This window comes from Vicia villosa, linkage group LG1, assembly GCF_029867415.1.
Source record: "Vicia villosa cultivar HV-30 ecotype Madison, WI linkage group LG1, Vvil1.0, whole genome shotgun sequence".
In the NCBI taxonomy this organism is placed as follows: domain Eukaryota; kingdom Viridiplantae; phylum Streptophyta; class Magnoliopsida; order Fabales; family Fabaceae; genus Vicia; species Vicia villosa.
Genome location: NC_081180.1, coordinates 196,270,676 through 196,284,388, shown reverse-complemented (window position 1 = coordinate 196,284,388; position 13,713 = coordinate 196,270,676). Strand labels below are relative to the sequence as shown.

At 37.1% G+C, this 13,713-nt stretch overlaps 1 protein-coding gene across 1 annotated transcript; it reads right to left on the bottom strand.

The window, feature by feature from the left end:
- Positions 1-4,257: 4,257 nt before the first annotated feature.
- LOC131662246 (uncharacterized) lies at positions 4,258-5,406 on the bottom strand. The gene has a single exon (XM_058931973.1). It carries the CDS (start codon positions 5,404-5,406, stop codon positions 4,258-4,260), a length of 1,149 nt encoding a protein of 382 aa, XP_058787956.1.
- Positions 5,407-13,713: the final 8,307 nt, after the last annotated feature.

The following is a 13,713-nucleotide window of genomic DNA, read 5'->3' as shown; positions in this document are numbered from 1 at the left end:
TTGTAGTAGTTATTAATACTATCATTATATTAGTCATTATTAACATTATTATTTTAGTTAGATCTTTAGTGATTTATTATTAGTTAAAATTATTTCAATTTTTTTCTTGTATCTCTTTTCACTCATTACATAAGAATATTTATATAATAACCATCAAACCAATTTCCATCATGGCTGTCAAAGAAAAAGATGCGGTTTTCATTCGGTTCCAAAAATGTTTCCCAGATATGCAGAATCAAACTAAATTAAAACCAACATTAAAATTCTTCATTAAATTTGCATCAAATATCAACCAAAAACTACACCGAATCTGCATGAATCAAATCATAATAAAATTACTCTTAAAATAAATCAATCGCATTCAATCAAAATTTCAATTCACCATTTAAACCAAATTAATCCGTCTTAAATTCTAAACATGATTCTCACACTATATAAACAGAAGAAGATTGATACATTAGAGGAGGCCGAAAAATCAGAGTGCGGAGCTAAAGCCAAAATCCACCCCTTTATCATGTTCATCAATATTCCCATAAAAAAATCCTTTTATCCATTCATAAAACCTTCACTAACAACCTAAACAATCCATAAAACTCCATTGATATCCATCTCCCACCTTGAACACAACAACACATATTAGAGTTCTCACCATAGCTGCAAATGACACAGTAAACAAAACAAACCAGAAGAAAAGAATGAGATTAAAAGGTTTTCGATTTCACATGCCCAAACGCCGATAGCCTCTTCGGAACCGCATCGCTATAGCCACCCACCCCCGACGAAGCAACCTCTGACTACCGCATCGCGCAGCCTTCGAGCCACCTCTCCATACATCCGATTCCCGATCATCCTGCACCGCTCTTCTCAGATCCAGGTCCGCCGCAGATCCATCCGCTAATCGTATTCCGACGCATACAACCACGAACCCTGCGAAGCCTCAGTCCGCACCACTCGCTGAAATTGCGTCTGGTTCATGCTCGTCGACACAGCCACCGCGAGGAAGCACTTCGCCGTATTGCATCGGTGAGTCCTTTTATCCCAAAGTTTCATTACCAGTTGGAATTTGAAGAAAATTGATATAAAAATAAAAGTGAAACGTGAGTGATATTGATGTGTTTGGAAATATGTGTGTTTTAACTATTAGAATTTATTTTCTTTTTCTATTATTTATTGTTTTTTTAATTTATTTAAATTACAATGCTTGTTGGATTTGGTCCTTTTTTTGTGGAGAGTTTGTTGTTGAACCGTGAAAAGAGATGTAAATCTCAAGTTTATGATTTTTTTTTGTTTGTTTATTTATTATTATTAATTTTATTATATGTTTAAATTTTAAGTGAATTTTATTTTTAAATAAGGGCCTTTCATGTATTTTGGATTGTAACAAAGTTAAGCCCAAATGTTATTAGTTTTAGCCTTTTTTTTTTCTTAGCTTCAAGATTTAGGGGTTAAACATAAAAACACAAAAATAAGTTATTCTTTCAATTCAAGAAATAATTCATCACTCTTGCATATAATCAAAATAATCAAACTTACCAATTCATTGTTCAATTCGGACCGATTAAAATTCATGCGAAATTTGGTTTATGCCTAGAGCAATAATCAAACGCAATCGCTCAAAGCGATAAATGAACAAAGTCAAATTTCTTCACCTTGAGCGAATTAATTCTGATAAAGATAAAAAATTATTTATCAAGACTTAATCGAATTAATTACTTCGCCTAGAGCGACTTAATTCTGATGGAGACTTGACCTCCTTCGACGATTCAAATTTAATCTAAAAACACCTAACTTTTTTAATTCAATTAAAACATTTCAACATAATTAAAATTCAAAATACAACTATTCGAAACCAATTAAAATTCTTAAACAGTTATCTAAATATATTAAATACAAAAATAAGGGATTATATACAAATTGTAAATTTGTTTCTTTTAACTACGAATCTACGTAAACTACGAACTGCGTACACTTCAAAACACCACAACGATTCAAATAATCAATAAATCATATAATCCCATAAAAAACACCAACAAATCTACGAACTACGTTGACTCTGATCCTCCATTAAGGAGGTACGTAGGCATTCGGACAACCGAAACGAGTCCCCGTCCCCCAAAACTAAGTAGGTTTGAGATTTTATTCTTTACCCTACTGTTTATTTTCAACCACAAAATTTTCATCATAAACCTTACCATAATACTCTTACAAACCTTAGAGACATTTAGAAAACCTTAAGGAAGGGTCAAGGGTGCCTAACACCTTCCCTCGACCCTAATTTCTCAACTTACCTAGAAACTCTTATTTAGGTTTTTATCCCATGTTTACCCTTATCTTAGGATAGAATAAAAACATAGGTGGCGACTCTGTATTTTAGGTTAATAGCTTAAAATTTTAAAGCCGGTCGTAACAATGGAATATCTCCATTCCACTCCCCCTCAATCACAGCAGTGATACACATACACAATAAACAATTACAGATAGAAGACACTATTCAAAAACACACCTTGATCTGCTTAAAAGCTTCAATCAAGAGACACACACTCGTGTTTAAAAGCTTAGAGTGACATAAGTAAAACACATACTAATTCCAACGGAATCATCAAAGATAATAGCGTGGATCACAAGAGACAGTTACAAAACAACACTTCTTCACAATACAAAATCTTCTGTCTGCGTTCCAAATTAGGATTGCAGGTCTTTTTATAAGCAGTCTTGGGCCTTGGGCTTTTTTAGAAACACATTAGGGTTAACAAAGTTAACCTAATTCACACGCCAACTGTCTGTTACATAATGTACTGTCAATAGGATCTTCTAGACGAAATATGCAGCACTCAATAAAAAAGTTTCCTAAACTGATAAAAAGGATAAATCAGGAAACACAATTCATAAACAATAACAGCTCCTGCTGTCACACATGGATGTCATGACATCGATCATGATATTCCTTACAAAACCTATATTAGCTCCACACATATATGCAATCTGCATAAACACAAACAACCTGATATGTTTTACCAATAAAGCAGCCAACATGCAAAGCACCATCAATCTCCCCCTTTGGCAAATTTTTGGCTAAAACATCTTGTCACATCATACCAGAGAAACACTTGCAACGGATAGTCAAAACAAACATAAGCTAATACAAACAATCAGCATACATAAGCAGTATGCACACAGTGCTCAGACAAATAACAGACAGTGCATAAGAGTAGCACAAGCACAAACAGATCAACACAAAGATAAGAAATTAGAATTGTTGATCACACACAACCACCAGTCTTGCTGTGCAGGGGTGACACACATAATACTTCTCCCTCAGTTTGGCCACAAATGTTGCCAAAGCCAAAGAAAGTGTCTTCTCCTCGCTCAACGAGTTTAAATAAGTCCAAAAATAAAACAAACCGAAATAAAAATAAAACAGACGGTACGAAATGCAACAGAACAAATCAAACAAACAAAAACAACAAACACACTAGACTCTAGTTGCAATTACTACTCAGAGTTAGAACCAGCTGAGGTGTCTGAAGAACTTTCTTTCTCAGAGTCATCAGCAGGACTAGCACTTTCTTCCTCCATTTCTTGATCATCTTTTTCTTCCATCTCTTCTGTATCTGCAAACTCCTCATTCTCATCCCGCTCCACAGTTCGTATCATTTGTTCAAGAGACATTTTTATAGCTTCCAAATCTTTGCAAGTCTCTTTTAGGATTGCTATTACTTCTGCTTTACTGATTGATGCTCCTGATTTGGAGGTTTCAGCTGATGTCATGACAATGTCTGGAACATGCTTTCCCTTAAATAGTTTGTAATGGATAGCCAAGGGACTTTCTCTTTTGCACACCAGATCATGTTCGTTGAGAATGTTTGGATATTGATCCAGAATTATACCACTCAAGAGAAATGGAAAGGCAATTGATCCCTTAATACTGAAGCTTCCAGCATGCTTCATGGTTTGGTCAAAAATATATGCTCCATAATCAAACTTTGCCTTTGTTCCTACATCATACAGAAATCTACCAAGCACAGTTGAGATAGTGGACTTGTGGTTTGTTGGAACCCAATTAGCTGCTCCTATTTTGTGAAGCATTGCATACTTGATGCTCAGCTTACTTGCAGTTAGCTTCTCTTTCATGGGCCAGCTTTTTACCTGCTTGGTTGTGATCACTTGACAGACTTGGTTGTCTGTTACTTCCAGCTTGGTTTGAGCTTCATCTGTTCTTCCCTAGAATTGATTAATCACAGAAGGAGAGAATGATACTCACTTACCTCTTACAAACACCTTCATGTAGTCTGCACTTTTGCTGTTGCCATAATCTTCAGACAGGTTTACCACAAATTCTTTGACCAGCTTCTCATAACATTTGGGAAGATTGCATACAGTTTTTAGCAGTCTAGCTTCTTGAATTAGCTCTAAGACCTCCTTGTTTTCAAGTGCATTTGGAGCCAATTCCCTTTCAACAACCAACCTCTTTTGGAGAACATATTTCCATCTGCTGACACTAGAGGCATACTGGAAAGACACATTATCAATGGGGACTTCAGGGATGTTAGAAGCAAGCTTACTAGTTGTAGGCTTCTTTCTTGATGGAATGTCAGGGACATTTGCTTCAACATCAGATTCAGGTTCAACAATCTCCCGCTCTTTTCTTTTCTTTGGAATGACCCTGCTCCAAGATTTTGAGGGACCAACCCCTTTGCTTTTGGTAACAACTTTGCTCTTGACAGGTCCTGGAGAAATACTCTTCCTTCTGACAGTGTCTTTGATAGGGTTGTTCACTTGAGTGCTCCCTTTTGATGATCCTTGAATAACAGCTTTGCCTTTTCTTCTTGTCATTAGCCTGTTGGCTACACTAGGATTCAATGAAGTAAGTAATTCGTCTTCAGAGTACTCATCTAAGTCTACCACATTAGTATTAGTTTCAGTATTGGCCTTAGGGTGCTCATTATTGTCAATGTCATTGACATCCTTGGTGACATTGGTATTCTTAGTAATCCCTTGTTCATCCTTGTTGTTTTCTAGGTCACTATCAACTATGTGAACAGTGTCAGCCTTACTGGTGTTATTGAGTGGATCAGCCATTATAGTTTGAAGAGGAATATATATTCTAGGCACTTGATGATTTTCCTTCAGAATACGATTAACAATCCTGGTAATTGCACTATCGACATACTTGGATCCTTCTTTAGTAAGTTTATCCATGGTAGCATATGCTGAGGATTTGTTACCCTTGTTGTGAATGCCCTCCTTGGGTTGTTTTGCATGAGTCGTTTTAGGCTTTGTGGCCTTTACTTCGTCACTGCTAATCGTCCTTAAAGAGACAACCTTAAGAACCCTATTAGGGTTAGAGGACTCTTCAGGTGTTGCTGAGTCTGTAATGGGAGATTCATCATTCGATTGCTGAGACATTCTGAACCTTAGAGAGCCAGAACTTGTTTCACACTTGTCAGAGTAAAAGAAATAAATCAATCTCAGAGAGTAGTGAGCAGTACTACTAGGAAGGTTTGTCGTTTTTAGAATATTAGGGGATCGAGGGAGCTTTATATGCACACAGAGTGAGGGAAATTTCAAAACACGGATTTTGACAAAGCCCAAGTAGTATTCCCTCACGTTGGTTAATTGCTATAATAAGTTTTGGTAGCAAATACCCAACATACCCTTTTCTGCCACATTGTCTTTAAATGTTGTTGCAACATTCTCTGTGACATTGATTTTAGACTGTACTTTAGAATCATTGCTCACATTTAACTTTTCTAGTTTTCTTTCCCGATCTATAATGTCCATAACAAGGCTTACTCTTTCATCTAGCATAAATCTATTGATGCTTCTGTATTCCCTTACTTTTGCACACAGTTTCTCATTCATTAGACTGTTCTCAAAGAAACTAGTAGACAGTTCACTTATAGTGAGATCACCAATATAAGATTCTTTATCTGATTCATCAGAATCATAAGTGTCATACCCTAATTTTGACCCCCCGAGATGTCTTACCTCCAAACATCTCATCAAACTCAAGACAGGTACTCAAAGCAGTCACTTGTTTGTCTGATACCCAATCGAGGGTGCTCAAGGACAAAGGAGTTCAGGCAAAAGATCAATCAATATGAGAATAACCTCTAATAAAATCATGGGACTCAAATGATTCATTTATCCACCTATGTTGATTAGACATCAGTCATCAGGGCTCAGGTTTGCTCAAATCACCAGACTAAGGTTTTGGGCCCATCAAGGACTAAGATCAGGGACCACATTTGGGAAACCCTAAATATCCCCAGGGCATCACTCAAAGGATTCAATCATCTTCAAATGATCCATATAACAACATCCACTAAGCATTGTACTTCAATTCAAGGTCTACAGTCATCAATTTCATCTGGTCGACAATTAGGGTTTTAGACCTAATTCACCTGGACAGTTGACTTTTAATCAGGACATGGGTCCACAACTCAAAACATGACTCAAGAGCTTCTATTACCTCAATATAATCCATTCATATCACTCATTTGAGGATAAAGACTTGATTCATTACCAAAGTCCAAAATTTCACTTCATCTGGAAAAAGTCAACTGTACAAGATCACTTTTGACTTTTAGGGTTTTGGATCAAAACAAGAATTTTAGGGATTAATATATGATTTTAGGGATTAACTGTACAAGATCACTTTTCACTTTTAACTTTGTCACATATGATTTTTTGGCTAGAAATAAACCATTGAAGAGATATGGAGCTTCAAAGTTGCTGCCTCCATAAAACTAACAAAAAACCCTAGTTTTCTTCAAACTTTAAGCCCATTTTTCACAAATTTCCCAAATGATTTTGAAGAAACTCCAAATTAATGAATTGAATTACATGTTAAGGGCTTTCCAAATTATGCTCAACCTTCTCCAAATTCATCCTGAGCTAAGAGATATGATTGATCAAAGTTAGGCATTTGAAGTGAAATTATAGGTCATGCCTAAGTTTGAAATTTGCAATTTTATGCAAGTGCTTACACTAATTGGTGCCTCTAAACTTTAGAAACATTGCAAGGATAGGAGAGAGTCGTTTGCATCATTACACAATTATTTGAAGGGAATATTCCAAAACTGAAACATGTGATTATGTAATGATTGCATTTTGAGAATTTATGGCCAAGTGGTGATTCATCAAAGGAATCTTCTCCCAACCAATTAGAGCTCATTTCTACATCAAATTTGTCCCCTAAGATCAAGCAAAATTGATGGCTAGGGAGTGGTATCAAAGAACTCATCATTGCATATGGATCTTTCTCACATTTCTTCATAACCAAGAAACTAAGTTAACCTCATTAAGCAAAGCTCACTCTCTGCAAATACACTGAACATTTTGCCTATAAATACAAGTGCATACCTCTGTATCAAACACACCAAAGCAACTCCAATTCTTGCTTTCTCCTTCTCTCCCTCATGCTTATGGTTTTCAAAAGTTCTTTGGCAAGAAGAATCGAATTCTTCAAACCAGAGCTCTTCTTTTGAAAGTAAGCCTTCTAACATCTTAAGGAGGTTCATTAGAAGTGATCCAAGCACCTGGATCACCTCTGTAAGTGGAGGAACACTATAACCACTTTCATTTTGGAGCTCGACCAGTTGGAGGTCTGCACAACAATTCAGAAGGTGTAAAAAAAGTCCAAGCGTTCAAACACGTTCCTTAGGGTGTAGTGAAGCTATCCAGATGGTCGCAGCCCATCTGTAAGGGCAGAATCACTACCTTCCATTTTCACTTGGAGCTCAAATAGAAGGGGTCGAGTAGAGCAATTCTGAGGCATTCAAGTTGCACTAAGCATTCAGTTAGCAACACTGAGTCCCCAGGAAGCTTTTGTGATCGTTCATCCATAGCCAGAAGTTCTCCACCATAGCTATCGACCTCCATTTTCAGAGGTATTTTTTCAAACTCTAACACTCTTATTCAATTACCCTTTTTAATATATCTCGATATCAATTTGTTCAGCATCATCAGAGGGTTAAAAACCCTCTATCATCATTCATTTATTCATCTTCATCATCATTTAATTTTAAAATTAGGGTTTGTGTGTTCTTCGTGTTTATACTAAAATTCTTTAGTACACTTAGAATAAATAAATTATGCGCCCATAATCTTGTTCCTCATTCAAAAACAAGTGAAATCCATGTTTACATCTTTGGGTTTGGTTGAGAAACGAGAGAGTTAGAAATTCATATTTTTCTGAGCTCAAGGTTGAAGATGAAGATGGTGACGCGCGAAATTTGAATCTCCTGGGTCTTTTTAAAATATAACGAATTCTGTGTGTATATATTACAAGTTGGGCGCGTAGCTCAGTTGGCCAGGTTTTGTGAAGTGATCATAAGGGCGTAGGTTCGAGCCTTGCTAGGACCAAAACTAATTTTTTTATCACTTTTCTCACTTATTTTCTTCACAATTTCAACCATTCATTTAACCTATCAAATTAATTCATTTTAACTTCATTTTTCACACACTTGTCATTTAATATATCTATTTTGTGAATAATCAAAAAAATCACAAAAATATTATTTATTTTATGTGTTTTTATTAGGTTTAAAATGGTGTGTTTTTAATTATTTTTAAATACTTTTAATATACATTTTCCTTTTGATTTTTAAACCTAACCATTTTGTGAATATTTTTGATGTAAAACCCTAACCATTTAGGTCTTAATTAGGTATAGGCTTTGCCTTTATCATAATTAAGTTGACTTTTGTCAAATTTCAAAACTGTTTTCAATCTCCGATTAAACAGACGATTAAGGTTTTCCAACAACAAAACCTTGTATCATTTCAAATCATTTTCAACTCTTTTTTTCATAAACAGTAAATCATTTTCTTTTGGGCCTCTAATAAAGTGTAAGACCCAACACCTTTTTCTTTTCTTAGTTTGTTTTCAAAACTGTATTTACAAAATCTTCTATCTATTTTCAAAACATTCTTCTGGTATTTGAAGTGCATTATTCCCGGTGAAACTCTTCAGATACCTATGTGACCTAATGTCCATCTTCACTTTTTCTGTTTTCAAAAACCTTTAACTGTTCATAATAAATATTCAACTGTTATCAATAAACAACCAAGCTGCTGGTAAGGCTTTGTACATACATCTTCAAAGGCCTCCACTCCATCCAAGTTAGGCTTTATAGCTTTCAATTTATAAGCTTTCATTTAAATTACTGTCAAATATAAAATGTATATATATATATTGTTTAGGACTACGTCTGAGTACAACCTTAGGACAGTTAAACTATATATATATATATATATATATATATATATATATATATATATATATATATATATATTATAGGACTATGGCCTAGGATTGAGAATGTCTTCCCGGTGAAGGCTCTTTCCTAATTAGAGATCTTTAGTTCAAACCTCAAGATGAATTATTCCCGGTGAAACATCTTGAAAAAAGCCTTAGAACCAAAACTAGGACACATCCATCCAAGAGGAATTATTTCCGGTGAAACCTCTTACCCATTTGCTTAGAGCCAAAATAAGTTCAAAACCACATAGCTTTCTCTTGTTCTATAACAAGGACCCTCTATGACCCTCGATTAGCCTCCTCTTGGGCTTTGTACAAGGACCCACAGGATTCTTAAAAGCATATTCCCATCTTACTCTTGAGCTTGTATACAAGGACCCATCAGGTTTCTTATAAACATAGGAACAGGACTTTAGTCACCTTTTAGCCTACCTTGGTGAGTTTCTTCTATTCCTTAAACCAGACTTTTAAACAAGCTAAGAACGTCTCAATCTCAATATTGAGTACACCTTTTGGAATGAGAGACATAGAAAGTCTCTGTCACCCTTCAATAATCTTCTTCCTTATCAGAGTCTATGATCCATATCTGTCTATCCTCAGTCAGTGTCAGCCTTAATCTTGGGCTTTAAACAAGAAGTCTCAACTAGATAATCATTCTGCCATCATTCAAAATCCCCTGGAAAGGGTCAGCCTCCAAAAATTAAGCTTTCAAAAGATAAAATCTCCAGCTGAGTAAAACCCCTGGAAAGGGTTAGCCTCCACACCATTCCTTCATTTTAACAAAAACCCCTGGAAAGGGTTAGCCTCCAAAATCAGTCCTTTAAAGTCATAATTCCCTGGAAAGGGTTAGCTTCCAAAAATTCAACTTTTAAAAGATAATCTCACTAGTTGAATCCCACCTAGGACAATCTCAATCTATAAAAACCAATTCTCCGGTACAGTCTACTTTAGGTCAACCACTCAAACAAATTCTCCATTAGAGTCAATCTTCAAAACCTGGATCTTTCATTCATCAATCCCTGCTTGACAAAAGCACAATTCGCAGTAGGGTCAACCTTTAGTTCCTAAACAATAGGATAATCCTCAATAGAGTCAAAAATCCCCTCTGAGTCAAAAGATCCCACACTGGAAGATCTTTCCCCATTTTAAAAGTCAGCCTCAACCTTGGGCTTTGTACAAGGCAGATATCCCCTTTAGAGTCAAAATCCTACTCATAGGTATCCCCCTATCCAGAGTCATCCACAACCTTGGGCTTTGTACAAGGCAGATAATAGAGTCTCCATAGTGAGTCCTTCTCCATCAAGTAGCCACAACCTTGGGCTTTGTACAAGGCAGATAAACCTCATTTCCTGTGTCAAAAGATTTCTAACCTTTAGGATCTTTTCCCCATAGAGTCATCCATACTCAGTTTCCTCAACAATCAGCCACAACCTTGGGCTTCGTACAAGGCAGAAAACAATGACTTCCCTAGCTAGAGTCAGCCACAAACTTAGGCTTCATACAAGGCACAAAAATAGAGTCTCCCTAGGTAGAGTCAGCCACAATTCCGGGCTTTATACAGAACACTAAATAAACCTTTCAATCATAAAACAAAATAAAACACTCTCCAATTACAGTCAGCCTCAATTCTGGGCTTCATACAGAACACAAATCATTCAATCAAAAGTTAATTTCAAGTGGAGTCATCTCCCATAGTCAATAAAAGAAAACCTTTAAAAAAGCCTCAAGCTTGGGCCTCATACAAGCCAGCTAAAATCAAATCTTTCAAACAGTAGATAGACATAGATTATCTCTATAGGGAGATATTTCTCCTATCTCACCACAAACAATCATATCAAACAAACAAACAAACAATCATTTCAAACAAACAATCATTTCAAACATTCTCCCATTTAGGACTCGTGAAAGGCATGCTCTGGCAACACACCCAGGCTTGTACAACTTTCCCTAATTTGGTCGAGAATCTTTCATTCAAGAGACACGTGACTGGCATACTTGATCAACCAAGTAAGGTCTCTCTCTTAATGAAACAAACTCAGCTTTTCTGTCACTTTTAAATGTTTGTGGTGGAATAGTAGAAATACCTCTCTGTAAAGATGACTTCATGTCTCTTTACTGTAAATAGAGATTTAATTCAAGCTTCAACCTTGAGCTTCAAGCAAGGCACCAAAAACAATTAATTTCCCTAATTAGTTCTCCGAACTACAAAAAGCTCTTACTTCCATTAGGGATATGTAGGCATGAGGTTCACAAGGAATCTCAGCGAGCTAATAAAAAACCCAAAAATAGTCAGTCTATCTCTCTTAATTCAATTCAATTCCTTCTCCTAACACAAAGGAGAAACTTTCCCAATCATTAGCAACAAACACAAACACATAGACACAGAGAAGGTTCCCGTAGAGTACTACGGATATGTATGGTGCTTAAAATCTTCCCTATGTATAACCGACCTCCCGGACTCCAGAATTTCTAGTCTAGTTGAATCCCCACACTTAGCAAACACCTAGGTTTTATTTGAGATCCTTTTCCCCTTCCTCCTCGTAGGATAATTAAAAAGTTTGTGTGTTATCGTAGGAAGAACTGAAACAAAATTCATCCCGCAACGGGCACATTCTCCTTCCAAATTCCGTGTGAAGGGTCTAGCGTGCCGTCCCCCCAAGTGAAACGGGGAGGTAAAAAAACGACACCACAGAAAAATGGCGACTCTGCTGGGGAAAGTAATAACCCTGGTTTCTCATCCAAACCAATGGTTGACCTGTGCTGGTCCAGCCCCCAATGAGGAATTAGGGATGCCAAATTTCCCCTCAAACAAGAGAGGTCCTGCCTAACCTTTGTGTCATTTCATGTGTTTGCTGCATTTATACTTGTTCATTTTGTTTTTTCTGTATCGAGAAAGGGCTTGATCCCCTCTTGTGGTGAGAAATCCTATACCCGGATTTGAGTGCAACATAAGATAGGATGAAGGATGTCTTCTCGGTGAAGACCCTCTAATCTTGGTTCCCAAATCTACTCTTGGGATTTTCCTGGCTGGTTGTGATTAACTGCGCCAATGCATTCCGAGACTGATTTGTACCAAGAGGCCCTAGAAACACATTAACCCCACTTAAAGCCTTTTTTTAGGACGTAGAGCGGTGATTACGAAAGTAATTGTCACGCAGATACTACACTCAGAGAAAACTCTCTTGGAGATACTAGTCAACGTATCTTTAAGATTGAGCAAAAGCTCTGTGACCCTTAGAACCCGTTCTACAGGTACAAAAACCCGTATCCTTAGTTTACCCTGGGGCGAGGTTTGCATTGTGACTCCATGACCACTACACCCTTCTACGCCATGTTTGTTTAAAAACTCTTGTGTGCGCATTCATGCATTCATACATCATAATAACTAAAAACCAAATAGTCTTTTTCGAGTCATTTTTCAAGGAAACTAAATAACGAACGTTTTGAACTTCGGAGAGAGAGAGAAAGAGAGAAACGGAGAAAGGACTTAAGGATCTATACCATGGATTACGGAAGAAAGAGAGCTAGGAAATAAACCTTCAAAATTCCTAAGGTCGAGGAATTGGAAAAGCTCGGAAAACTGGTGGTCAACCCCTAGGCTTTCAAGGAGAAGTATGGAAAACTTCTGCCTCTTCTCAATACCAACATTGTGGGTGGGATCCTTCCCACTTTGGTACAGTTTTACAATCCAACGTATCACTGCTTCACCTTTCCAGATTATCAACTCATGCCTACGTTGGAGGAGTACTCTCGTCTAATTGGAATACCCGTGTACGCACAAGATCCGTACTCCGGTTTGGAAAAGAGTCCTGACGACATCATCATTGCTGCAACTACTCCTTTGAACGTAGTCGACATTAGAACTCATATGGTGAGTAAAGGAGGAATTCAAGGATTGCCCTCCAAGTTCCTGTTGGATCAAGCTCGGTACTTCGTCAGCATCCAAGATATGAGCGCTTTTGATGACATCTTGGCATTGCTTATCTATGGATTGTTTTTGTTTCCTAATTGGAAATCCAGTTCCAACCTAGCTTGCGAATGCTTATCACTCTGTGCATTCAAGAAACCTGCAGCGAGGAGGGTTAATCACATGTTGCGTACCGTTGTTATACAAATGGTTCGTCTCGCACCTGCCGAAGTCTAGCACTTTCTGGAACATGAGGGATGGCCTTTGCTGGTCACAGAAAATCATGTCCCTCACTCATTCGGACATTGATTGGTGTAGTCCTGACAACGACGAAACCAAGATCATCTTTAGTTGCGGAAGTTATCCCAACGTACCCCTTATTGGAACTAAAGGAGGAATCAGTTATAATCCAGCTTTAGCCCATCGTCAATACGGCTATCCAATGAAAAATATACCAAGTAAGAACATCGACGATCATGGTAATATGCTGAAGAAGGAGATTACCCAAGCCTGGCGTCTTGTTCACAGCAAAGGGAGAAGAT